This window comes from Bos indicus x Bos taurus, chromosome 28 (assembly GCF_003369695.1).
Source record: "Bos indicus x Bos taurus breed Angus x Brahman F1 hybrid chromosome 28, Bos_hybrid_MaternalHap_v2.0, whole genome shotgun sequence".
Taxonomy (NCBI): Eukaryota; Metazoa; Chordata; class Mammalia; order Artiodactyla; family Bovidae; genus Bos; species Bos indicus x Bos taurus.
In genome coordinates, this window is record NC_040103.1 from 18,412,500 (window position 1) to 18,440,473 (window position 27,974).

General features: G+C 42.5%; 1 protein-coding gene across 1 annotated transcript; it reads left to right on the forward strand.

Annotated features, from left to right (window-relative positions):
- The first annotated feature begins 69 nt into the window (after positions 1–69).
- On the forward strand, positions 70–27,970 carry ZNF365 (zinc finger protein 365). The gene is made up of 5 exons (XM_027530624.1): positions 70–587; positions 2,268–3,024; positions 18,101–18,281; positions 24,416–24,453; positions 25,184–27,970. Exons 2-5 carry the CDS (start codon positions 2,282–2,284, stop codon positions 25,437–25,439), a joined length of 1,218 nt encoding a protein of 405 aa, XP_027386425.1. The 5' UTR covers positions 70–587; positions 2,268–2,281; the 3' UTR covers positions 25,440–27,970.
- The last annotated feature ends 4 nt before the right edge of the window (positions 27,971–27,974 follow it).

The window sequence follows — 27,974 nt, forward strand, 5'->3', positions numbered from 1 at the left end:
CTAGTTATTCTGGGATGACAGAATGAAGAGGTCCTAACATAAACACCCGCATCTTCCTGCCGGCAGATTTTCAAAGAAGATGCCCGGCCGTGCTTCATCCTGACGCACACTCTCCCGCTCCCCGATAACTGTAAAGTCCAAACAAACCCTGCCAGGGCCTGCAGAAAGCGCAGCGCTTCAGAGGCTGGCACGCTTTCCCCCTTCCTCCCCCGGAGCGGGGAGAGATCCCGGCACCTCTGCCGGTGATGTCAGTGGAATCCTGAGCCCCATCCCGCTCCGCGGCTGGGAGAGGGCAGACGGTGCTCTCGGCAGCCGGGAAGAGCTGGGGTGTCCCCCGCGGGACCACGGCGGTCCGGGACCCCCGAGGCGAAAGCTCTCTCCGCGCGCGGGGTCCCGGCAACCGCGCACGCCGCCCCAGCTGGCACGCGCCACGCTCCGCCCTGGAAGCCGCTTTGGTCCCGGCGCGGGGGTGCGCGGGGGGTGAGAGCAGGCCCGCTCAGCCTGATTTACGGCTCTGCTGAAAACCGCTTCGTTCCCGCAGCAGTAGCACCGTCGTGGCAGCAGCAGCAGCTGCAGCAACAAGTCGGGTAAGTGGGCATCTGCGCCCGCGGCCCGGCCCAGGGGGCGCGGCAGAGGGGGCCGTCCGGGCTGGGCAGCAGGTCCCGTCCCGCACCACGGCGGGGAGCTAGGCATCTCGGCCCTCGCCTGCGGGCACTCGTGTGCGCACGTATCCACTCTGGCACCGCCGGGCTGGCACGCAGAGGAGCTGGGGTGGGGAGAGCCGGGACCCCTGAGGCACACTCATTTCCAGCCTGCCCCGCTTAAGGCAGAGGAAATTAGGGCTTGTCTGCCAACCCTGTGAACTGGGGCCCCCGCTGGGCCCTTGAAAGCTGGCGCACTCCCGGGGTGCATCAGCACGGGTTTCCCCATCCGGGGATGCCATTCCTTCCCCATTGCTCCCTGGAATTCTGGTACCCCTTCTTTCACGTCTGGCCTGCGTTTTCGGCCAGAGTTGGCCTCCTGTCCCCAGAACACGCGTGTTTAAACAGCTTGCTGTAGCACAGGAAGAGGTTCCCCTCTTTGGGGGCAGAGGCTTATTAACATGGAAGCTTTGTCTACTGTGCGGGGACCACTGGCACCTCTGTTTTCAAAGAGGTTGAGGGCCCAATAATAGTACTTTTTAGCCAAGACCCTTGGCTCCCTCCCTTTGGGGTCCCGTGCTTATTACTTATATTTAAGAAACCATTCCTGGAGGGACTAGATATGCCCTGCTGGCAGAATTGGGCTGCTAACAGTCATCTGTTGCTAGGGTTAAGAAAATAAATTTCTACGAGGAAATAAGAACTTCCCTTTACTAAGAGTTATGCTGTTACCTACATGGTTCAAACTTGGGCCACCCTAGAGGTCGTCATGTTAAAACAGGATCAGAGTCGAGACAAATCCATCCAGAACACTCTGTTTTAGTAAAACCTTATCTGTGGCCCCACTTAGTATTTTGATACATTGGGTTTCCAGATTTCAGTAAATCTGGAGTATTAGGGGAGCAGCATTATTACGATAACACTTTGATTTAAATCATCACAGCAATAATTTTAAAATTAAGGGCAGAAATCTCAGATTGAAAATTTTTCAGCTGATAGTGTGCTTAATGCCACTGCACTAGTTTGAGTGATACTTTTCCTATATTTGAGAAAGGTTGCTGAGTTTGCTGTCTTAGGACCTGTTTTGACAATTCATATGAGTTTCTCTCTCTCTCTCTCTCTTTTTTTTTTCATGTTTATCAGGGTCCTCAGTAAAATAGTGTGTGTTTTTGCAGTGACTGTACTAAATTCAGGAGGGCAGGAAAGTTGAATTCCGTGTGGGAATCTGACACTTCCTTTTGGCCTTGGATTAATTGCTTTACCTCCTTGCTCCAGTTTCCTCATCTGTGAAAAGGGAGTGATAACCATCTTTTTTATCTTTAAGTAGGGGTTGGCAGACTTTTTCTGTAAAGACCAAGTAGAAAGTATTTTGAATTAGCCTGCTATAGGGCCTCCATCTCAACTATTCACCTCCATCCTTTAGCGCAAAGCAGCAGTAGACAATATGGAAATGAGTGGAATGTTGTTGGATTTGGCCCGTGGATTATACGTTTTAATTTTAATTAGTTATTATATGTAAAAGTAATTTGGAATTTCAAAGCCTCTGTCCCCATGGAGATCAGCTCATTTCAGTAGTATTTTTTTAAACAGACATGCAAACTACTTGTTTTATTCTTCCCTGCCCAGGAACTTTTAGAGTAATGCAACAGAAGGCCTTTGAGGAAAGCAGATACCCCTGGCAGGAGTCCTTTGAGAATGTCGCTGTGTGCCTGCCCTTCCGTTGCCCGAGGTGTGGGGACCATACCAGATTTAGAAGCCTGTCCTCGTTGAGGGCCCATCTGGAATTTAGTCACAGCTACCAGGAGAGAACCCTCTTGACAAAATGCAGCCTCTTTCCATCCCTCAAAGACACAGACCTGGTCACTTCCTCCGAACCCCCAAAACAGGGAAAATTGCAGAGCTGTGGCAACATAGTAAAGCAGAAACCGAGCTATGTTAACTTGTATAGTATTTCGCACGAACACTCCAAGGACAGGAAGCCATTCGAGATGGTGGCAGAGAGGCCTGTGTCGTATGTGCAAACCTACACTACAGTAGACCTACGTGCAGACTCGCCGGATGCCCCGAGGGCCAGTCCAGGCCTTCCTGCCCCAGACACCAAAGCAGCTTTCGAGGCACATGTCAGAGAAAAGTTCAGTCGGATGGTCGAGGCTGTGGACAGGACCATAGAGAAGAGGATTGATAAACTCACCAAAGAACTGGCCCAGAAAACTGCTGAACTGTTGGAAGTTCGGGCGGCATTTGTGCAACTGACGCAGAAGAAGCAGGAAGTTCAGAGACGAGAGCGAGCCCTGAACAGACAGGTGGATGTGGCCGTGGAGATGATCGCAGCCCTGAGGCAACGCCTGACGGAATCCGAAGAGGAGCTTCTCAGGAAAGAAGAGTAAGTGGCGTTGAAAATGGATGCTAACCCCCTTGCTTTAGACACTTCCCACCCACTCCCACGTTACACTCAAGTGTGAAGCATAGTTTGGTTTTAATTGCTTGCAGGTACCTTGCTGCAGTCTCCCATTGATATAGTTGAATGTGGGAGACTCAAGACTTTTAGTACAGTTTACCGTCTCTGCTATGGCCTCCAGCTCAGCAACCTGAAAGTTGAAATATCGTATTCCTTCTCACCTTAGAAACTGTAGACATTACAAATGTCTACTACAAGTGTCCTCTGTCCATGGTGGGATCCATTCCTGGTGTATGTGTGTGTGTGTGTGTGTGTGTGTGAGGGGAGTAGGGGGTGGGGGGATAGGGGTGTTGAGTTGAATGGGAAGGCAGAAAGGGAGTGCTGGGCACCCTGTCTTATTGACAACTCCATGTAATAAAATCAAGAACATGAGATGTTGTCTTATTCAAATATAAAAATATAGTCTGCTGTTGCTGCTAAGTCGCTTCAGTCGTGTCCGACTCTGTGCGACCCCATAGATGGCAGCCTACCAAGCTCCCCCATCCCTGGGATTCTCCAGACAAGAACACTGGAGTGGGTTGCCATTTCCTTCTCCAATATGGTCTAAATATAAATAATTTTTGCTTCTTAGCCATTTTGTATTACCTGTCTGTGTTAATTAAATATTAGTAGCTGAGAATCTATTAATAATAATTTTTATTTCAAAGAAGCAGACATTAGGAAACCCAGAGGAAGCATCTGAGATTGCCATACTTTTATGATTTAAGTTTGAGAATTTTCTTTTTGTAAAATATTAGACTTAGTCATGCCTGCTTGCAGAGTTGACGCTGGTTTTACAAATTACAGGTGATTGGAGAAGCTGTTAGTTTAAAAATTATCATACTTGGAAAAGCATTTCCTTATCAATAAGTATGGATTCATCTCAAACTAGAAAAGTATATGTAACAATGCAGTGTTATATCCCAAATGCAGAATGTTGGGTTTAATTTTAAGTGGAGGCTCAGAATTCATAGAACCAAAGGAAGTAAAAATTGATTGACTGAAACAGCCTAAAAGGAAGGTTTTCAAATAATTTGAGGTGTGCTATACAGATTGACTTAATTTCATGCTTTCTTTGTCCTCTGGCACTCTTCTATCTGGTGTTGTCTCTTAAAATGTAGTAATTAAAGCTTCCTCCACTTGGTAAGAGGCTGAGAAATCCTATGTATTAAAGAGATCATCACTTGCTATTACTAAATGCTTACCGCCTGCCTGGAGAAAAAGCCTGCACTGCTCAACTAGATACTTTTTTTAAATCATGTGGTGAGGACAGATTTGAATCAGCCACTGATTTACTTTACTCCTATGGAAATGATCTCCTTTGAAAAATGTCTCGCTCTTGGCTCTTGGTATTTCCTGGTGGGAAGTTAGTGCCTTGACTTGCTGTAGCACAAGGGTGAGTAACACCGCACCACTGAGGAAACGGCAGATGGCCTTGCTTTACGTGCAGAGAAGAGCGTGGAGCTAAATTTGTGACATTTCTGTTTGGTGGAAGAGCAGTCAGTTTAAAAGGCAACCAAATTAATTGTGTGCATTTATTTATTTGTCATGTTTTATTTATTAAGTACAGAAGTAATAAGGGAGATGGGCTTTGGGGTGGTGGCTGCCTGGAGCATGGGAAACAATACGATGGTAGGGAGGAGCATATGGTTAGATCTGGGTGATTGTCGGAGAAGGCAATGGCACCCCACTCCAGTACTCCTGCCTGGAAAATCCCATGGGCAGAGGAGCCTGGAAGGCTGCAGTCCATGGGGTCGCTGAGGGTTGGACCCGACTGAGCGACTTCACTTTCACTTTTCACTTTCTTTTTTTTTTTTTTTAATTTTATTTTATTTTTAAACTTTACATACTTGTATTAGTTTTGCCAAATATCAAAACACTGGAGAAGGAAATGGCAACCCACTCCAGTGTTCTTGCCTGGAGAATCCCATGGACGGGGGAGCCTGGTGGGCTGCCGTCTATGGGGTCACACAGAGTCGGACACGACTGAAGTGACTTAGCAGCAGCAGGTTATTGTCAAGGATCTAACTTTCATTTTGTGTTCGAGGGTGCTTTATTATTAGAAAAATCACTGGTCAAATAACTTCAATAAAAGTGGGCCACGCATGAATCAGCAGTGATAATATGTTATATATGGTTAATCCAGTGCTGTTACCAGAGGACCAATTAGAAAACTAAATATATTCGTAAAAATAAGATTTAACAGGGCAAAATTGTATGTGTTAAAGTCCTCCCTCCTCTTCAGGTATCCCCCTCCCCATTCTCTGGAGACAGCCACTGTTTAGGTCAGTGGATATCCTTATGGACCTTCCCCGCATGCATACAGTCATAGGTACTTTATGTGCACGTATAGAGTTACTGTGTTTTCCCAGTGGAATCATGACACATACTGTTCTAATCTGTTTGCTACTGAGGAGTACCTGGGTTTTGTTCCATTTTCCTGGTATTAAAAAGTAATGTCTCAGTTAATGTCCGTGTACATATATCTTTGTTCACATTTTGGGGTGTATACCTAAGGATAAATTATGAGTTGAGTTTTAGTATGACATTTTTGGACTACCAGGGGAAAAACAGCAGTGACAAAAACGGAACAAAAACCACTTTAAGTGAAAATGTAGTGAAACTGCCTTAAACTTTTAAACATAAGATAAACAAAGTCTTCATTTTGTTACGCATTCATTTGGCCTGTCCCATTAATTTCTGTATTCATGCCTCAAATAATCACTCTTTCTGTACATAAAATAGGACTGAAAGAGTGTTCTTTCCAGGAAGGACAGTGGAGCCCTTGGTCTGAGAGAGCGACTGTAGCCAGCGGCCTCGGTGGCTAGAGCTAGCCCCACCCCCACCCCAGGGTGGGGAGCAGAGCAGGCCAGCTGTCCATTTGTCATGCCAGGGTGACTGACCAGATGAGCCTGGCTCAGCCACGCTCCTTCCCCCCTCACCACTCCCTCCCAGTGCTGTGGCTTCCACCAGAGAAAAGAGGTGACCTTTCAGGTACGGAAGGCCCTGCCTGCCCAACAAACACATCAGGAGCTGTGCTCTCCTGTTTGTTGTTGTTATTGTTTGTTCACTAAGTCTCCAACTCTCGCAACCTCATGGACTATAGCCTGCCAGGCTCCTCTGTCCATAGGATTTCCCAGCTCAGAATACTGGAGTAGGTTGCCATGTCCTCCTTCAAGGAAATCTTCCCAACCCAGGGATCGAACCCACATCTCCTCAGCTCTCGAGGCTCATTTGTGAGAAAAAGTAGGTTGTTACAGTCCCATTTGAAATTGACTTAAACTCTGGGGACCCTTTAAGATACAGATGGTAGATTTGGTTTAAAAAATAAGCAGACTTCTAGTATTTTGACATTCTCATGAGGTTCTCTTGATTATGGATTTCCCCCTCAACTTTAAAATCCTTTTTGGGACTTACCTGGTAGTCCAGTGGTTAAAACACCGGACTTCCACTGCACAGGGCACAATTCCATCTCTGGTCTGTGTTTGGGAACTAAGATCTCACAAGCCGTGCAGCATGGCTGAAGTAAAAAAAAAAAAAAAATCCTTTTCTTCATACTGAAATAAAAGACTTAAGGGCTGATTCTGCCTTGAGGCCATCTATAGGCTGAACCAGCTTGGATATAGAAGTCATCTATATGCTGTGTAAGAGATTGTTTGAATTGGCAGAGTTTTGTACTTCTGAGCGAGTCTCATTGTACCTCCACAGAGAGGTATCTCTGTTTTTGGAGTGCACATCCAAGAAAGAAACTGCCCACTGTTTTCAGTCTGTGCAATTTTACAAGTCTTATGCAAACAGATACTGTATTTACTTGTCCCAGAATATTTAGAGCTTGTAGGTAGCACTGTCCATGATCAGGTAAATCGACCCTGGCCAGCCTTGCAGTAGGGTATCCCTTAATTAGAAAGATAGACATGGATTGGATTGTAGCTGACTCCTGGCCGATTTGGTTACCTGGGGTTCAGAGGACATCAATGTAGTAGCAGTAATCCTAAATTTACTTGCATACTCAGGTGCTGGCAAGGTTGGAAAGCCCTGCCCGAGCACCTGTGATGTGCCCAGCGCTGTGCTAGGTGTGTGTGTGGTGTGGGGGCGGGGGGAACGCATAACATTCTTGGTCCTTTTCCCTAAGAAGCTTCCACACTACATAGGAAGAATAAGTCATACCCATGTTCAAACTCACTGCTTAAATACAAACCATGGTTTCAAGTTGATGAACATTAGAGAAAGGGTTTTCCCTTGTGTTGAGGCCGCACTGAAGAGTGAGGAGGAAAGGTGGGATTTGCACTGGTAGTCAGAGGACAGTGACATTGAAGGACATCAGAGAGGTGACTATTAGAGATGAACCCCGAGGGCACTGTGTACTTTCCGTTCTGGAAAGAAACCATGTTCATTTTACACATGTCAGAAATAACGCCTGAAACAGTAGAATGACAGGGACAAAAATTTAGTAACAAACCTGAAATGGGAACCCGAATTTCTTGTCTCTTTGCTGAGTGCCTTTTCCATTAATTCACTCAGCCAGACTTTTGAAAATGGGTTATTTGCCCAGAGCATCAAGACTTAGGTAATACCAAATCTGGCCTGTTTTGGAATGGGCTTACTTCTCTGCTGTGTTGAGAGGCCTGGCATGGTGACATCATTTAGCATCAGAAGTGTTGGGAAATGGGGAATGGCGGCATCATCAGTATAGTTATGATATGAAGCTTCTGGAACACCAGCTCAGGACTTCTAGCTTCCAACAAGGGCTGTGAACGTGGCCCTCTAGATGTTCATGCCCAGTCAGGGTGGAGTATGTGCCACTGCCAGCCTTGGATGGCAGTGAGGGGGACTCTTTGTAGTTCCATGTCGTTCCATACTCCTCCCTTGCAAGCTGCCATAGATATGACCTTCACTTTCTTCCTTCATCATTTGTCCTGTTCCCAGGCTGGTGTCAGCCAGAAGACAACTCTTTATTGAGTGCCTACTGAGTGCCAGGTACTGTTCTGGGTTCTGGTCATACAGTGATAACCAAAGGAGTCCAGTTCCTGCTTCTATGACAGGAGTAGATGAGCAGATAAGTCAGACATTAAACATCATGAGGGGTGTGTTAAAAGAGACATCCCAGGGGTGGCTTGAGCTAGGAATGTCCATTTAGGTTTCTATCCAGAGCTGGCTGTCGAATGCTGTCCTTTGAAAGACAAGTTTGACTTGGTAACTTCCTTTGCACAACTGAACCCACTTTCCCATCTTTGATCAACTAAAGCAGTGAGCGGGCAACTTGGTCTCCAGACTGACCCATAGCTAGGAAGCAGGCTTAGAAAATTCACTTTAGATGGAGAGTTCAGTGGAACAGCGAGGTGTCTGCTGCATGTTTTAATGCATTTATTTGAATGGAGTCCTCCCTATGCAGGCTGTGCTCCGTGCAGACTTACAGACTAATGTAGGAAAAAACAGGATGTCAAACATGCCCTCTTAGATCTCTGATAAAATTTGGAGACCCCCCCCCAAAATTTTCAAATTTTGTAAAAGAGATCCCACCTCTATTTCTGTAGTAGGTACCTTTGTTGTAGGTCACTTACTTGTTTTATGCCTCAGTACTTGTCTGGAAAAAGAGACAAAGAAACCTCAGAATCTTTTAGTCAGTTACAGATTTTTGACTAAAGATGGAGTTATTAATAACACATTTCATGCATTCAGCAGAAATTTGTGGAGCCCCTTATGTGTCTCTCTCATGTCCGTCCTCCCTTCCCCTTCCACCCTCTCTGTCTGGACTGAGGGGCTTAGGATGTGGTTTTGATCTATTTAGAGCAAATAAGAATAATTTGATTTTCTTCTTATTTTTTTTTTAAGTCCTTAATTAGAATTGTATTCTTTTTGGTGTGTTCCAGGAGGTCATGAAAGAAAGATGAGGCAAAGGGCTGACCCGAGTGGAAGTGTGATGTGGCTCCTGACGTGTAGCAGGTGTGGATTCCACTTTGTGGGCCCCTCCAGGGACACAGGAGCTGACCCCGAGCTCTGAGTGAGCAGCCAGGCTTCCAGCACTCGGAGGCGGTTGGCTCTAGTTTTAGGATTTGCCTCATGGGTGACATTACAGTCTGTCTGAGGTGCTCTGTGATCAATAGCTAGGCTATTTTTAACCAGGGGTATTTTTACCGTTTCGTATACTCTGAAGAGGTTCATAAATCAGTAATGCAAAATGAAATTTAAATAACGGGGTAGAGCTTTGCCCTTGGGATGGAAGCTGTTAAAGTGTTGTTTAAGAATAGAAAAGAGGCATCAATTTTAGATCCCACCTCTATTTCTGTAGCAGGTACCTTTGTTGTAGGTCACTTACTTGTTTTATGGCCCAATAATTGTCTGGCAAAAGAGACAAACAAACCTCAGAATCTTTTAGTCAGTTCAAGATTTTTGACTAAAGATGGAGTTATTAATAACACATTTCACGCATTCAGCAGAAGTTTGTGGAGACCCTGATGTGTTCTGGTGTCATGCTAGGGGCTGTGGGAGTCGCAGTGAAGAGGCAGGCCAGGACCCCGAAGTCCCTGGTTTTGTGGTTGATGGTGTCGATGGCACACTAGTCCCTGGAGTGTGGTGTGGCAGGCTACCAGGTTCTACAGGAGAACACAGCAGATCGCCTCGCCCACGTCTAGGGGCCGGCCTGTTGGGAGCCTGAGGCTAGAAGGATCATTAAGAGGGGGCTTGTGAAGGGACCCTGGTGGAGGGAACAGCGTGTGCAGAAGTAAGCATCTGGCTTGGAGGCTGAGGGGAGTGAACTAATGCTGGAGCAGAGAGGAGGTGATGTGCCTTGATGAGGCCCGAGGTGAACCGAAGGCTCACAGGATGGCCGTGAAAGCTGGAAGTGGTTTGTTGACAGTAGATTACAGTGGGTGATATGATCAGTGTGCCGTCCCTCAGTAACAATGCACGGTTCACTGCCAGTGTAAAACCGCAGTGAACACCACGGAGCGTTCACATGCATTTCCCTCTGTCTCTCCACCTGCTTCTAGACAGTGTATCTTTGATTTTTCTGAAATTAACCTGTCTGTAACCTACTTCTGACGGAGAAGGCAATGGCACCCCACTCCAGTACTCTTGCCTGGAAAATCCCATGGACGGAGGAGCCTGGAAGGCTGCAGTCTATGGGGTCGCTGAGAGTTGGACACGACTGAGCGACTTCACTTTCACTTTTCATTTTCATGCATTGGAGAAGGCAATGGCAACCCACTCCAGTGTTCTTGCCTGGAGAATCCCAGGGACGGAGGAGCCGGGTGGGCTGCTGTCTATGGGGTCGCACAGAGTTGGACAGGACTAAAGTGACTTAGTAGTAGTAGTAGTAACCTACTTCTGAAGAAGTAACTGAAGGGATTCATTCTGTAATAAAATGAAGTATGACCTATGTTTTAGAGCTTATAGCTATCCTGCAAATGAATGAGTGCATGAGTGAACAGATATTTCTTTCTAAATAAAATTTTGTACTGAAGGGGCTTTTTCCCTTCATGCCTCCTTCTAGACTTTTTCTGTATACCTGTGCATCTCAGGATACTGACAGATTTCTAGGTCTGCAAATCATTCAGCATGATAACGAGCTTCAGGCCAGTTTCTTGTACTGTATACTGGTATCTTTTTCCTTTAGTATCAGATATTGCTTTAAATAAAAGTATTCTCCGCTGAAGCTTAAAACCTTGATTTCAATCATATTTAACCTTTAAAAAAAATAAATAATAAGTCAAAAATAGGGCTGGAAGCAGCTTAGAATCAGTTAATTTTCCCAGAGCTGGTCTGCACCCACACCTGGGTTGAATTTCAGGTTTGCCCTTATCTTCTCATCTGCCTTCCACCTTTGCACTGTATTCTGAGTCAGTATTGAGAACTTAAAACCACACGTCTTTTACTCCGCTTTCTGATAGCATCATGTTGTTACTCTTTTTCTTAGTCACATTCAGCTTTGTAACTTCATGTTTGTTTCTTTTAATGTCTGCGTCCCTACTCTGTGGGGAGTTTGCCTTACCACAGCTGGATCCAGCCCACCACCTGCTTTTGTGGAGCCCCTGTGCTAAGAATAGTTTGGTTTTTTTTTTTTTTGAATGCTTGAAAAAAATTCAAAAGGCAAATAATAATTCATGACATTTGAAAATTATATGAAATTCAAAATTCAGTGTCCATAAATGAAGTTTTATTGTTACACAGCCTCTGTGGCTCTTTTGTGCTAGGCAGACTTGAATACTTGCAACAGAGACCATATGAACTGCAGAGGTTAAAATATTTACTTCCTGGCCCTTTACAGAAAAAGTTGGCTGACCCTTGGGTTAGACAGTAAGCTTCATGAGGACGGCCACTGGTTCATAAGTGCTATTGCACTAATCCCAAACCTGGTAGCATTCAGTAAATGTTTGCTGAGTTACTGAATAGTGGAGTAAATAAATTTAGGGATTCTGGCTGCACTGTACAGGGTTCTAGCCTGTGTTGTCCACCCTCATCTGAGTTCTGAGATTTAGGATCTCTGTGTATATGGTAGGGCTTCCCAGGTGGCTCTAGTAGTAAAGAACCCACCTGCCAATGCAGGAGACGTAAGAGATGCAGGGTCAGTCCCTCGATTGGGAAGGTCTGCTGGAGAAGGAAATGGTAACCCACTCCAGTACTCTTGCCTGGAGAATTCCAGTGGACATAAGAGCCTGGTGGGCTACAGTCCATAGGGTCGCAAAGAGTCGGACACGAGTGAAGTGACTTAGCATGCACTGTACATGGTATTGCCAAATTCAGGCTTAAATTGAAGAAAGCAGGGAAAACCACTAGACCATTCAGGTATGACCTAAAACAAATCCTTAATGATTATACAGTGAAGTGAGAAGTAGATTTAAGGGACTAGATCTGATAGACAGAGTGCCTGATGAACTATGGACAGAGGTTTATGACATTGTACAGGTGACAGGGATCAAGACCATCCCCAAGAAAAAGAAATGCAAAAAGGCAAAATGGTTGTTTGAGGAGGCCTTACAAATAGCTGTGAAAAGAAGAGAAGTGAAAAGCAAAGGAGAAAAGGAAAGATATAAGCATCTGAATGCAGAGTTCCAAAGAATAGCAAGGAGAGATAAGAAACCCTTCCTCAGTGATCAGTGCAGAGAAATAGAAGAAAATGATAGAATGGGAAAGACTAGAGATCTCTTCAAGAAAATTCGAGATAGCAAGAGAATATTTCATGCAAAGATGGGCTCAGTAAAGGACAGAAATGGTATGGACCTAACAGAAGCAGAGGATATTAAGAAGAGGCGGCAAGAACACAGAAGAACTGTACAAAAAAGATCTTCACGACCAAGATAATCACGATGGTGTGATCACTGACCTAGAGCCAGACATCCTGGAATGTGAAGTCAAGTGGGCCTTATGAAGCCTCACTACCAACAAAGCTAGTGGAGGTGATAGAATTCCAGTTGAGCTATTTCAAATCCTAAAAGATAATGCTGTGAAAGTGTTGCACTCAATATGCCAGCAAATTTGGAAAACTCAGCAGTGGCCACAGGACTGGGAAAGGTCAGTTTTCATTCCAATCCCAAAGAAAGGCAATGCCAAAGAATGCTCAAACTACCACACAATTGCACTCATCTCATACACTAGTAAAGTAATGCTCAAAATTCTCCAAGCCAGGCTTCAACAATACGTGAACCATGAACTTCCAGATGTTCAAGCTGGTTTTAGAAAAGGAAGAGAACAGAGATCATATTGCCAACATCTGCTGCATCATGGAAAAAGCAAGAGAGTTCCAGAAAAACATCTATGTCTGCTTTATTGACTATGCCAAAGCCTTTGACTATGTGGATCACAATAAACTGTGGAAAATTCTGAATACCAGACCACCTGACCTGCCTCTTGAGAAATCTGTATGCAGGTCAGGAAGCAACAGTTAGAGCTGGACATGGATCAATGAACTAGTTCCAAATAGGAAAAGGAGTACGTCAAGGCTGTATATTGTCACCCTGCTTATTTAAATTCTATGCAGAGTACATCATGAGAAACGCTGGGCTGGATGAAGCACAAGCTGGAATCAAGATTGCTGGGAGAAATATCAATAACCTCAGATATGCAGATGACACCACCCTTATGGCAGAAAGTGAAGAACTAAAGAGCCTCTTGATGATAGTGAAAGAGGAGGTTGAAAAAGTTGGCTTAAAGCTCAACATTCAGAAAACAAAAATCATGGCATCCAGTCCCATCACTTCATGGCAAATAGATGGATAAACAGTGGAAACAGTGAGACTTTATTTTGGGGGGCTCCAAAATCACTGCAGATGATGACTGCAGCCATGAAATAAAAAGACTGTTACTCCTTGGAAGAAAAGTTATGACCAACCTGGACAGCATATTAAAAAGCAGACACATTACTTTGCCAAGAAAGGTGCATCTAGTCAAAGCAATGGTTTTTCCAGTAGTCATGTATGGATGTGAGAGTTGGGCTATAAAGAAAGCTGAGCACCGAAGAATTGATGCTTTTGAACTGTGGTGTTGGAGAAGACTCTTGAGAGTCCCTTGGACTGCATGGAGATCCAACCAGTCAATCCTAAAGGAAATCCGTCCTGAATATTCATTGGAAGGACTGATGTTGAAGCTGAAACTCCAATACTTTGGCCACATGATGCAAAGAGCTGAGTCTTTTGAAAAGACCCTGATGCTGGGAAAGTTTGAAGGTAGGAGGAGAAGGGGATGACTGAGGATGAGATGGTTGGATGGTATCACTGACTCAATGAACAGGAGTTTGAGTAAACTCCGGGAGTTGGTGACGGACAGGGAGGCCTGGCGTTCTTCAGTCCATGGGGTCGCAAAGAGTCGGATATGACTGAGCGACTGAACTGAACTGAACTGTACATGGTATGGCAGCAGTTCTCAAACTCTTTGGCTTTAGTTCCCCCTACACTCCTAAAAAATCTGAGGACCCCAAGAAACTTTTCTCTGTGGAGGTTTTATCTATCAAGGTTTAGTATATTAAAAATTAAAATTTAGTGAAGTAAAAAGGATAGTTATTAATTCATATAAAAATAACAATATTAAATCCATTACTTGTTTAACACAATGAAAATATTTCAAAAAAGAACAATTTTCCCAAAAACAATTTAGTGAAAAGAATGGTTTTGTTTTCGAAATTTTGGAAATACTTTTAATGTCTGGCTTAACAGGAGGCAGCTGAACTTCCTTAGTTCTGCCTTTAATCTGTTGCAAATTTGTTGTTTTGGTTGAAGTAGCTGAAGGAAATCTAGTCTCACACAGATAGGTAGTAGGAAAGTGGAGAGGTACGTTAATAGCCTTTTAGAGAATGGTGGCTATTCTGCTCTGATACTGTGCCAAAGCTTGACAATTGGTAGTTTCTCAAAGGTTAATTGCAGTGTGGAATCTGAAACCACACCAGTGAACAAACATTTCCTCCTCCCCTCCATTGAAATCCATTGGTCTGCCTTGCACTTTGAATGGATATTTTACTGTTAGGAGTATAATTATTTTAAAAAGCACAAATGCAAAGTAGTTAAAGCTCTTTCTCTTTCATTCAGGAAGTTCACAAGATTCCTTGGGGAAATAGGTGTTTCTGGATATTGTTAATCCAGACTGAACAGGATGTGAAAAGGGGGATGTGAATATGTGCACACATATTATTCCACTGTTAATCACCAGCTTTTATTCCTGTTTTTATCTAATACAGATACCCAAACACAGTCTCAGTATGATGAACTTCTCCAGCCCTTTTCTCGTGTAACTTCTCTTTTAGAATTAAATCATCACTGGTTTTTTTTTTTTTTCTTAGTTGATGTGAAACATCCATAAACTGAAATTAGGTTAGTATTGATGCCAGGTTCTTTGGAAAAAAGGGTATTAATGTCTTAGCTTTAGGGCACAAGATAATTGGATGAGGGAGGTTAGAAAAAGATGCTTCTTTTTTACAACATGACATAACACTACATAATCAACTAGTGGCATTAATGTTTTAAAAACTTTATATGAAATAAAAAAGTTTCATATGGAACCAGTTATAAAACATCACATGATGTAAAAATACAGCCGCAATCATAAGCTGCAGTGCATTCAGATTTGTTTTCTTGCTTTTGAGATGTTGATCCTGTGGGATTAAGCTGTCAAATACTGATGTCTTATACTCTAAACTGTATAGCCTGAGAGCCCAAGAATAGTAAATATGCACAGGAAAAAAAAAAAAAAAAGACTGGAAAAAGTACACCAGAATCTTGACAGTAGTGACCTCTGGGTTATGGGACTATGGGTCACATTTTGTTTCTTCTTTGTCCTTTTTAAACATTGATTACGATAAATATTTATTGAGTATTATGTGTCATGTATTGAATGGTGGAGTTACAGTGAAAAGGTGATTGAGCTTCTGCTCAGTTGGGTCTTCCATAGATCACTTTTTATATTTCTCATAATAAAGTGAAATACTTCTGTAATGAGATAAATATAGTAAATATTTAAACCAAAATAAACTGAAAAAATACACTGGCTCTTTTTTCTACGTTTTTGGTTTTGGTGGGCAAGAGGGTTGTGGGTTTCTGGTTGTTTCTCCTTTAAGTACCAGTGTGGAGATGCTTCAAGAGTCGGTTATCCTGAATATCACTCTCTTTCTAGAGGTCTCTTTATTACGGGCTTGATTCCACATAAATTGAAGCCGTGATTTTGGAAAGAGGAAGGAGTAGCCATTTCCTGGGCTTTGTTTTTGGTGGTGCTTTTGAGCCGTATGAAGATGTTCCATCCAAAGGTTCTCTACTATAACTAAGGACCATGACAGGGCTGCATGTGACACCTGGATGGACCCTCACTGTTTTGCTGCTGGTTATGGGTTTTGTGACTCACCTAGGAGGCAGAGCAAAGGCAAATGACAGCAGAACTTGAAAATTGGCGTCTCTCTGTGGCTTGAACAGCTTTGAAAGTGTACATCTTATATTCAGGGCTCATGGGAAACATCTGGAAATAGAATTGGAACTTAATTACAAAAGAGAACTTTCCAAAAGGACTCTTACTTCTTATATGTGAATACTTCTTAGCTACTGAAAGATAATGGAATTCTTATGGGCTCTGAGTTTATATTTGATCTGGATAGGAAACTAGAACAAGTTTGATGAGCAGTTTTTTGGAGTGAATCATTGTTAGAACCAGTCTCTTTTCTGTTTGTATAAATATATAATTGTGAAAGTTTTGCAGAGATGCTTGACTGTGTAGGAAGTGTCAGAAACTTTTCAGTATGGCAAAATATAATGTAATATATTTGTGAGAGAAAAATCATTACTAATTGTAAAAGTGGCCACCTGACTAGTTGTACAGAATAAAGGAGTTGGAAGTCACCACCAACTTCCTGAGCTGAACATCCATGAAGTTGTACTCTCAAGAAATTATGGAGCTTAGCAGAAAATAAAAATCAAGTAGAGGCCGAGAAGATTCAGAGAAGGAATAGAATTTAATTGACTATCTAGAACAAATGCCTGAGGTTAGATTTAAAAAAAAAATAGGATTTGTTCATCTAAAATGAAAGAGGTTTAGGGGACAATGATCAGATTCTTTAGAATCTTGGTTCTGCGTGAGTAGAACATGGCCAGAAAAATGAGGGACCACTCCTTGAAGGTTGAGAGTTCAAAGACACATAAATATTGTATCCAACAGGTAATGAAATTATTGAAGTCATTTGCTCCAATGGGTGTGACAAAACATACAAAGAGGATGGCCAGAAAGATCATGATTTGTTATTGCGTGAGGCAAATCAAATAAGAGAATTGTGATACTGTGTACCTACTGTTGGTGCTGACTAGTGTGTGTGTGTATTTGTAGAGATGTTTGTGAGGACGATTACCAAATGTAAATGGTGATGGTCTTGGGATAATGGGATTTTAGGTGATATTTTCCTTATATATTTAATGTGTTCGAATTTTTAATAAACAACTTATTTAGTTGTAACTCAGGGAAGTATTATTTTCATACTTGCATTAGAAATAAGATATAAAGTAGTAATACAGTTATTAAAATTTTTCTGGATTTGTGAATCACAATGAATTATGTAGATGAAGGTATTTTGCTCAACTGTTTAGGGAGGGGCAGCCTGCAGGTTGCTTCTCCTATGTCAGCTATAGTAGCTTCCTCAACATACCTTGGATCTACTCAAGATGGCAGTTCTTGGACTGTTTTATTCTTAGCTCAAAATATACTATCAGACATAGACTATTTTATATGTTCTGGTGCTCAGTGTGGCACCTTGCTTCCATACTTCCCTACCTGTAGTCTTTTCTTCCCTAATAGCCAGACTTTTAAAATACAGGACAGAACTTTTCTCAGAAGCGGCCAGTGGTTTCCCGTCTCATAATAAAATCTGGAGTCCTCATGCTGACCTGGGAGACCCTACCTGGTCCCGGCCTCAGCTGATCCGCCCTTCCCCGCTCTGCTCTGTACCTGAGACCATTCTGCATGTTCCCGCCAAGGACCCGGCTTGCTCTTCCCAGCTGTCTTCACGGCTGTGCTTGCTTCCTGGTGTCCATTCAAATGCTGCCCCATCCAAAAGGTGGATGTCTTTGCTGTCTACAGTATCACTTACTCCTTTCCTTCCTCTGTCAGTCTTTGTCCCCTTACACCCAGTTTCCATTTCCTCCTTAGCACTAATCACCAACTGACACATATGTTTATTTTATAGTGACTATCTTCTACTAAAATGTAACCTCTCAATGCAATCACTAAAATGTAATTTTATGTCTTTTATCATGGCTATGGCCATACCATGTAGGGCAGTGCCTGACACATAGTAGGCTCTCAGTAAATATGAGTTGAATGAATGAATTCACAACCCACTCCAGTATTCTTGCTGAAAAAATCCCATAGACAGGGGGGCCTGACGGGCTGTGGTCCATGGGGTCGCAAAGAGTCAGACACAGCTGAAGTGACTGAGCACAACACACACGGCCATACTACATAGGGCGGTGCCTGACAGGGTAGGCTCTCGGTAAATATTCACTGAATGAATGAATTCCTGTCTCAGTTCTCCATTTTGTGTTCTGACATTTTTGCCTTGCAGAGAGGTGGTTACGTTCAACCATTTCCTGGAAACAGCAGCTGAGAAGGAGGTTCAAGGAAAAGCTCGGCTGCAGGACTTCATAGAGAATCTGCTGCACCGGGTCGAGCTAGCGGAAAAGCAGCTGGAGTACTACCACAGCCGGCAGGGGGCCGGCCCCTGCGGGGACCCCCGAGAGCACGCGGTGAGTCCTGCAGGCCCGGCGTGAGGGTTGTGATGCGACAGGTGGGGTCAAGGACAGAAGAAAAGGGTGCTGAGGAATGACTTGCAGGAATTTCCTAGGCATCATTTGAAAGCATGGCCCCAGCCACACCTGTGTCGCGGAAGTGAACAGGTGAGTCTAGGACACTTGGGAGTAAGTGAGACCCTGGATGCCTGGTCTCCAGTTCTTCACCTCCAACTCCACACCAGGCTGAGGTGGTAGAAATACGTTTATGTTGCAGCGTAACAGTTTGAAGTATCCAAAGAAATCATCTGTCCCAATCATGTGTCAGGTGGATAGGAAGTTATTAGTATTATCCTGTTTTTGAGCTCGTCAAGGAATCGTCTGAAAACTTTCATGCTTCTTAGTTAGCGAAAGATTTAATCACTTTTTCCCCCCTTAATAGGAAGGAAAACACTTGTTGGTATTCTCTCTAGGTGAAAGATTCTTTAAATAGATTTTTAAAAAGACTAAGCAAAATTCCCAAATGGTATTCTATAATAGGATTTTGCATATGATTTTATATATGGTTGCAGGGACTTAAACCCCCAGAGCCCAAATGAGAACCCTGAGTATAGATGAAGGTCCAACTCTCATAAGTGGCTTGATCAAGGTTGCCTGGACTCTTTGGAGGGTGGGTGGGAGGTGGGTGGTTTACAAATAAGCACACTTCAGATGAGGGATGTGGGTGGTCACATTTACCGCCCATACAGTTTCCTTGATGGTATAAACAACAAAGCCAAAGAATGGATTTTTGAAAACCTAAAGTGGTTTATTTATAACATTTTCATTATCAATTGAATTCTATTTATGCTTACCATCTTCTCAGAAGATTTAAAAAGATTCTTTTACTAACCCTGAAATGAGGAAAAGATTAGTAAGGTGTCTGTTGGTTGATTGAAAAATTTAGGCTGAGCAGTCTGGAAGCCAAGATTTAACAGGAAACATGATTAAATAAACAAAGAAGGAATGAAATGAAAGGCAGGTGGATAAAGAAGGAAGACCAGAGGGAGAGACACAGATAGCAGGAAAGTACAGAGACAAGGAGGAAGGGAAGAAATGAAGACTTACACAGTGCTTACTGTAGTAACATTTACTCAGCCTTACAGCTGTGCAGTTGTGCAAGCCCCTGTGCAAGCAACTGTGCAAGCGGTTGAGAACAAAGTAGATTGGAAGGAAGTCAGTGTGTTATGCCTATGAGCTTTCCGTAACTGTCATCAAAACAGTTTTAGCTACCTGACGTATTTGTTATTTTCTGGGTGGGTGTCTGTGGTCTCCTGAGAAGGAAGCTTTATTCCCCTCCTTGGCTCCCTAGTCACCTCCTTGGGAAACTACAAGTCCAGTCATAGACAGAGGGACACTCTGAGCTCTTCCCTGCCTCTTCCTTCCACTTTGCCCTCTCTCAGGAGTGAGGTGTGGCATGAGATCATGGAGACCAGATGTGAGGTGAGCCCGCCTGGCTTCTAGATCATTCCCACCCTGCTTCTGACTGGGTGAGACAGTCTTCCTGGGCCCATCATTCTTCTATAAAATGAAGTAGTTGGACTAGATGCTCTATAAGGCTTTAAACTTCTCAGATTCTCTGATCATCACCTGACTTTGGTGGTTAGGAGTTCTAAAATTAAAATGTAGCCATAATATTTTCAGTACTTAGGCTTATAAGTAACGCAGAGCTACGAAATGTATAAATTTTTATTGTACAAAATTAAGAAGTTCTTAAAGAAAGAGAAAAATAATAGAAGGCAAGGAGAGAGAAAGGAAGCCCATTAGTTCTTGCCTTTATTTGTATTTCTGTGTTCACTTCCTCTGCTCACTTTACTTTTCCAGCTTGGAAACTGAACACCTTTTAAAAGACATAGCCAATCATTAGTTCTTACCTGCTTTATCATATAATCAAAAGTCAAACAGCTCCCAGCTCTTGTAGTCAAATGTATAGATATAAAATTATATGTGTGTGTGCTGCTGCTAAGTCACTTCAGTCGTGTCCAACTCTGTGTGACCCCATAGACGGCAGCCCACCAGGCTCCCCTGTCCCTGGGATTCTCCAGGCAAGAACACTGGAGTGGGTTGCCAGTTCCCTCTCCAATGCATGAAAGTGAAAAGTGAAAGTGAAGTCGCTTAGTCGTGTCCAACTCTTAGCGACCCCATGGACTGCAGCCTACCAGGCTCCTCCGTCCATGGGATTTTCCAGGCAAGAATACTGGAGTGGTGTGCCATTGCCTTCTCCTATACGTGTGTGTAGGTACACATAATGTATATATGCACACATGTACACATAAATATATGTATATATGTATACATGTACATACAAATATGGTAGGACATGTAATAGTAAATATTTATGTTTTTGTTCTTTATGTCCCAAACATGACACCATCTGCCTTTTTCAGATTTAATCCACATAGGAAAGAATTTAATTCAAGTCAAATAAAATACAGTTGAGACTGAGTGGGAATTTAGAAATGAGAGATGTCTGTAAGCAGGGCATGATCAGGCTGTAGCGAGGTAAGCTGACTTTTGGAGGGAGGACACATCGCCCTGAGAGGTGTCAAGGATGAGATGTTTGATTTCTGAAAGAATGGGCAGATGTGGTTTTCCCTGTTTTCACGTATAGTCCTCTCAACTCTACTTTGGGCCATAATGTGCCATGTTATGAGACAGTCTACGAATCCTAAAATCATTTTTCCTTTTAACTTAGTCTATTTTACATAATAAAATACATTTACCATGTCTTTGATGTAATCTAACTACTCAGTCTGGCCATGGAAGAACTTGGACGCTTTTAGCAGGATAAGCCATGGGTCATATCTGTAGTAACCTGTTTGGTTCAGCTTAGAGAAGGTGCAGGCCTCTGGAGCCTCAGCTGTGCCTGGGAGAGCTTCTTGCCCGGGTGCACCCCAGGATGGAGCAGAAATTTCAACTCCCGGCACCTAAACTCCCTCCTCCAGAACCGTGGGTAATGCCATCCCCAGCCTGGCCGGCTCTCCCCATTTCCACCAAGGCTGCTCTGCAGAAACAACACTGCCTCTTCATCTCCCTTCTTCCCTGCCTCCCTCCCTCCCTCTCTCCTCCTCCCTCTTTTTCTCATTACCCCTCCAGAGAGTAATGACATCTTTAGATTGATGTGTACCTCTATTCTTTCTAGCTTTAAGATTCTTTTGTGCACTAGAAAAATTTCCTTCCCCCTCACAATTAGCGCCTTTTCTGAAATAATGTTTCGGCATTAATCCCCTTGAGCATTTATGTTCTTTTTCACCTGGCTGATTTCTAAAAATGCAATGTGCTTACTCAGATAATTTGTCTGTATGCTCTGAAACATGCTGTCGAATTAGACACAAAGTGACCTAATATACCATCTGCCAGAATTACTCACAGACCTGCTCAAATAGAAGGTCATGAAATAGCTTGGATAATCTTATTTTAAGCATTGCATTTATTTCCTGCAGGTTGCTAAATTAGTGCTAGCAGTAATTCATTTACCGTATTTATTGGGGACGCAGAGCTTACTGGGTGCTGATGAAACTGCTGTGAACGAGATCGATGAGGTCCCTGGTCTCAGGGAGGAGGGACACACAATAAGCAAACACATAAGGAAGATAATTCCGTATAGTGAATAACTACTATGAAGAAAAAAGTAAGATGACACGTTTGAGATGGTCACTTTAGCTTTAGCAAAAAGCTTTCGAGAAAAGCCCCGCTGAGAAGGCAGCATTTGCACTGTGACCTAAATGGCAAGGAGGCAGTTCTGGAAAATTTGGAAGTGGAGCATTCTAGGCAGAGAAATAGAAAGTGCAGCTGCCTCAGGAGGGAATAAGCTTGGCACATTTGAGTGGCGGGAGATAAGTTGGAAAGGCAGGAGGGGTCCAGATCAGGCAGGAGCTTCTTGGTCGTATAAGGAGTGTGGATCTGTTCCATCACACGTAGGGAAAAACCATTGGAAGGTTTTAAGTAGGAGATGATCTATGTTTTAGCAGAACCACTGTGCCGCTCTGGAGGAACTGATGGAGGGATGCAAGAATAAGACATGGGTTATGTTGTGGCTGGTGAGAGGGGACAGCAGCTCAGATAGAGCCAAAGTAGAAATAAAAGGTATAGGGTATGTTCTTGGAGGAGAATTAACAGGACCAGTTGGCCTGGATGAAGGATTAGATTTAGCTGGTGAGGGAAACTGAGGAGTCAAGAACAAATTCATGGTTTTGGCCTAAAAAGTTGGGTATATACAGAGAGGAAAGTTGGAGGAGGGCTAGGTTTCCAGTTTCCCAAAAGCTGTCATATCCTGAGACACCATGTTTGTGCTTTAGAAGTACTTAGATTGGCTCTCAGTACAAGGTTATTTATATTTTTTTCAACCAGAAATGTTGACCAGGGCCTCTCTTGATACCTATTGTCATACCCTTCTCTCCCTAAAGAAAAAGACAGAGTAGTTGGACCAGGAAAAAATGGAGGTAGGTGGATTGACTGAGTGGGAAGAGCGTTTCCATCTGCCTACAGCTGTGGATCCAGAAGGAACACTGGCCTCTTGTGTTCACAGGGAGGAGAGCAGAGGAAATTCGTTATCACAGGCACCACCTCTACCCACAAACCTCATAATCCGTCAGATCACTGTTGGCCTTTTCCCCAGTAAGGGAACATGTGTGTGTGTGTATGTGCGGGCATGCGCAAACGCATGTGCATGCACGCACACACACACACACACACACACACACACACACACACTTTTGAATAAAATTCCAAAGGGAATTATGTACCCATATGCAGCAAATCATCACATTATGTGTTTACATACACACATAAAGTTGAAAACATTTTGTTATATCTCTATAACAATGATTTTTTTAAGTGGGGAAGTATTTAAAGGAAGAAAAACCCTGTAAGTTTTTACAGTTTATAGAGACACTGAATCCATTCAAGGAGCCCAACTGATTGGAGCAGGGAGTATGGGCGGACTGGAGGAAAGAGAGTAGAAATGCTGATGCCTCCAGAGTTCCCAGAAGCTGCCAGTCTGGTGTTTGCTGGGGCCTTCTTTGTATATTACAAGACCTCAGGACCCTCATGCAAGGAAGGTGCCTTTTGCTGTTCAAATTTACTAATCCCATGCCAAACCCAGCCAGCGTGGACAGGGTTGGCAATAATGTGACATTCAATTGTGTCCCAAGGCAGAAGGCAGGAATTCTATCTCACCTTCTTGGCCACCAAGAAGTCTGTTTAAGAACCCTTTCTGATTTGCTGCTGTCTACGGCTTAAGCTGCATACAGAAAACTTGGAGGAAGATCCTGTTCTGTCAGGCTTGGCTTTTTGGGTGACTTGAGTATAGCAGGGGTGGATGTTGGCCATCCTGAGCCAGGATGGCCCTTTCTCCACATTCTCTTTGTCACCTTCTTCTTCTGTCAATCTGCCTATTAATGTGACAGCACTTCTTTTAGTTGAAGGCTGCATGCGGGAGGTTGGGAACTGAAGCTTGGGAATACACTGAAAATACACTTGCCTATAAAGTGTTTGGTGACATCTGGAACACAAAATGATAATTATCAATTTATTCTGCAAATGGTATTCTGAGCCCAGCCACAAAAGTGCATGCAGATATTTCAATGAGAGTGGAAAATTATCTCAATGATAGATGGCCTCAGGACAGTTGTGGAGTTGGGTTTTTGTGTGCTCTCATTTTAGAAATGATGTATTTTAGGCAATAAATAAATCTGTGCCAATTTTCCCTTTAGTTGATACACTGTGACCAGTCATAGCTGTGTAAATTAGCTGCAAATACAGCTTGAATCAATCAAGAAATAATGGCACATCATTCCAGTTTTTAAAAACATGTTTCTTCAAATGTTGTTCTCTTGAGGGGCTGTTTAACTTTTTGAAATTTTTGAGATCTGCTGATACTGGCTTCTTGGAATTCTCAGAACAGGGAGCCACAGAGGCTTCCTGAGTAAGCAGAGCTGAGCACGAACTGTTCTTGTTCACTGCAGTGATGGATGGTGCCATGGGCTGTGCTCCTGATAACAGTCACTGGCTTCCTTAATGGGAATACAGTTTCTCAAAAACATAAGGAGGATTTTTATAAAACCAAACCCAACCTTTAAGTGAAAGTAATATTTTGTCTTGTTTTCCTTCAGCTTACAGATATCTCCTCAAATAGGAAGCCCAAATGCCTGTATGTATATCTTTTTATACTTAGACCATTTGATTAATGTTTGCATGACATGCCTTCCTGTTACACTTTTTATGGTATCTATAATATAAATGTATTTGAGAGCTTCAGGTGAAAATTTACCTGCTTATTTACCTTTCTAAAAATGTGGATGTGACTTTTATGCTAATGGTCTATGAGTATATGGCAGTATGATAGTACTACAGGAGTCTTTTTAAAGTATTGTGTAATAGAACTTTCTCGTATTGTGCTATCGTGTAGTCATAGTAACCCTATAGTGCTATTAATGTAGTGTGCACACTGATATATATATATATATTTTATACATAAATTTATACTGTGAATCATATACTTTATGATAGCTGTACTACAGATTTGTTTGAATCCCCTAGAAGTCACTTAAATAGTCAAAAGGTTTAGGTTCTGGTCTCATCTTCTCCATAGACCGCTGTTTGTTACCCTCAATAGTCATTTAGGTTTTCTATGCCTCAGGTTCTATCACTGGTAAATAAGACTAGTAATATCTCCCTGGGAATTTAGTATCATGAGATCATTTTCATGAAGGCCATCGTATCAATGTGGAAGGAAAAGTATCAGTATACAATATATTACTTGTTTTACTGGAGCATTACTGCCACCTTAGCACGTAGAAGTGATTGTGCCATGAGTAGTTTTTATTCTATTAAAGACTTAATCTTTCTGCTTATCTACCTCCTCCCACAATCATCTGTAGAAGCCGAGGGCACCTGCATTCTGTGTATAACCACCCTGATCTCAAGACCCATTTCCATCCAAAGGGAAGGATGAAAAAAGCCAAGGATGACAGAGCCAGCATGCAGCCCGCTAAGTCCCTGCATGAGCAGACCGAGTCGCCAAGAGAACTCTGCAGACCAGCAAAGAAAGGGGAGCCTCTGGGGTTTGGCCGGAAAGGCAACATCAGACCCAAAATGGCCAAAAAAAAGCCGACAGCCATTGTGAACATCATCTAAAACGGTGGGTGGTTCTGGACCACAGCACTGGGCTTTGGGAATTGTGTTCTAGGGGCATCAGTAGTGTCCTTTTGGACATACTGCATTATAAAACATATTTCATGTCAATGTGGGCATTGACCTGGATTAACCAGAATTTAACAAATGGGAATCTTGGTGAACCAGGCTTTTTTACAAGTCCCTTTTGGAAGCAGGAGGCAGATTACAGAATTGTTTTTAAAATAATGAAATCAGTCTTATTCCAAAGTTTTAGTAAAATGAAGCTAGCTCCAGCTCTTAAAATAATTGGCCCAGTAAAATTCTATGAAATAAAAATATTTTTGTTTTTAACCTCACTGTCAGTTAATTTGGGAGCCTCCAAAATAAAGCTTCTTGTTTCCCTGAAAATTCTGGTTAATCGAGATTCCAGTTTTTGGGTTGCTTCAAGAACTCATCCCATTAGACTTCAGTTGTCATCTCGACAGACTGTTTTCCAGTTTGTTCGATTCAGGTTTTTTGTTTCTCTGGATGCATGTTCATTCTTATTTTGGTGCCTCTCTGCTTTCTTCCTTGGCTGAGTATTCTGCACTCTAAGACTGTGCTGCCAGCCTCTATCTTAATAGCTGCTTATACTGCTGAGGTTGGGGAGGACAGTAAAACCCTTATGCTCAGCACCCGTCGGCAGTTCAGGGTCAGAAAGGTTAGATACCAGTGGACTACCCAGTTAGTGCATTGAGACCCACCCAGGAGACACCACAGATGTTACTCAGCTCTTTCCTAAGACCTGCTCCCCCGGGTGGTGGGGGGGAGAGGTGGTTTATTAGCAGCCTCTCTGTCAGCTATAGGCATGACTTTCTCCTTGCTGGCCTGACTTTTCCATCTCTTGCTGCTTCTGTGCCATTTTATGACTAAAACACACGTTCTTACCTTTCAGCCGAGTACCTGATGTATTTGTTGTATATGGCTTTCTAAAGTGATTTCCGAAATAAACAGTGCATGTGGGATCCAGAATCTGAAATCATCCTCCCCTCTCTGCCTCCCTAAAATGGCCTTTGTTTCCATAAAGAACCATCTGTCATGAACCTCCTGCTTTATAGTTTTCTTCAAGAATAAATTTCTGTGTTAGTTTTTAAAATTTAGCAATATCATCAGGTCTCCCGCAGAGTTTATAAGTGCTGACATTCCTTTGGAAACAAGAACAGTTATGTCCACAACTATATACATATAATATATATATAACAAATACAAAATGTATATGTCAAGTATATTAATAATTTATTTTTAAATACTCATGAAAAAGGTGTATGTTTGTGGTGGGTGATTTTTAAACTATATATGTTCATGTAAATTGAATTCTCTGATTTTAGAAATTAAAGCTTAACCTAATTAACATTAGTAGGATTATGATTGTTACTGCAATAAGCATCAGATTAGCAGTGCATTAAAAATAGGTAACAAAACAATTACGTAAAATGCCAGTAAATTGAAAAGTGTAATTTATACAAATACTTTGAGCCTATCATAGTGAAAATGTTGATTTTTGAATCTTCACTTGACTTTCAACTCATGGGGATAGGCCCTTCACGTGGTGTATAGGCAGCTATCAAGTGGTAAAAAACATTGCTGTGAATATCACTGTTAGGATGACACGGTAAAAACTGTAATGTTAAAATAACTGTTTATTTGGAGAATTAACCTCTTCCAAGGTTATTTATTATTGATGTTTATACCATGATTGCACTTACCTTTTACATACTAAAAATTTGACTGGTTTGTTGTATTGCATGCTCTTTGTCCCATAATGTGTGTGTGTAATGACAGTAGTTTGCTTTTAAAGGTAGTATAAGCCAGATTTTTTTCCCATTTTATTTAATGTAACTTACGTTTTCAGTTTTCATTTAATATGCCTTGAGGGCATGACAGCTCTCTCTGACAGTGGTACCCAGTGATCTTCAGAAAGCACCGTAATGCCCTATCTACTCTGTGTACATTATACAAGACAAATGATTTTAAGGTTTATTATATTAAACTTTTTTTAAGTTGCAACTAAATTCTGATCCTTATATAAGGAAATGCATTATGTATATTGTGCTTCCTTAGAGACATAAATTTGGTTTTGAAACATGCGAGCCCCCTCATTCTAAGGGATATCCCATTTACCTGCCATGGGCTGAGCCTTGTGCCATGTCCCACTTGAGTGTTATTTTTAAATGCATTCTTTGTGCTCATGGGTAGTCAACCTCAGAGTTGGTCTTTTTCAGAAATCACCAAAGTTTTCTAGGAAAACATGTTAGAGTTTAAACTGAAGAATGGATCTAATTTTATTATTTGTTTTGTAAGGAGGAAGTCTTTGTTTCAACCTGCTTTCATTCTCTTTTCCCAAAACTAGGTTACAGATTCTTAACTGAAAAGTTCAGACTACTTAGACACTGTTTTCCGGTATTCTGCAGGGTCATTTTGTTGTATGGAAGTTGGAATATTTGTTCCTGGATTTTAAATAAAGGTTTTTAGATTATAAAATATTATAATAATAAAACTATATTTATGACTAATGTG

Coding starts and splice junctions, on each gene's coding strand:
- ZNF365 (XM_027530624.1), top strand. CDS start 2,282: ATGCAACAGAAGGCCTTTGAGGAAAGCAGATACCCCTGGCAGGAGTCC. Junction 3,025..18,100: donor GAGCTTCTCAGGAAAGAAGA/GTAAGTGGCGTT, acceptor TTTGCCTTGCAG/AGAGGTGGTTACGTTCAACC. Junction 18,282..24,415: donor GGGACCCCCGAGAGCACGCG/GTGAGTCCTGCA, acceptor GTTTTCCTTCAG/CTTACAGATATCTCCTCAAA.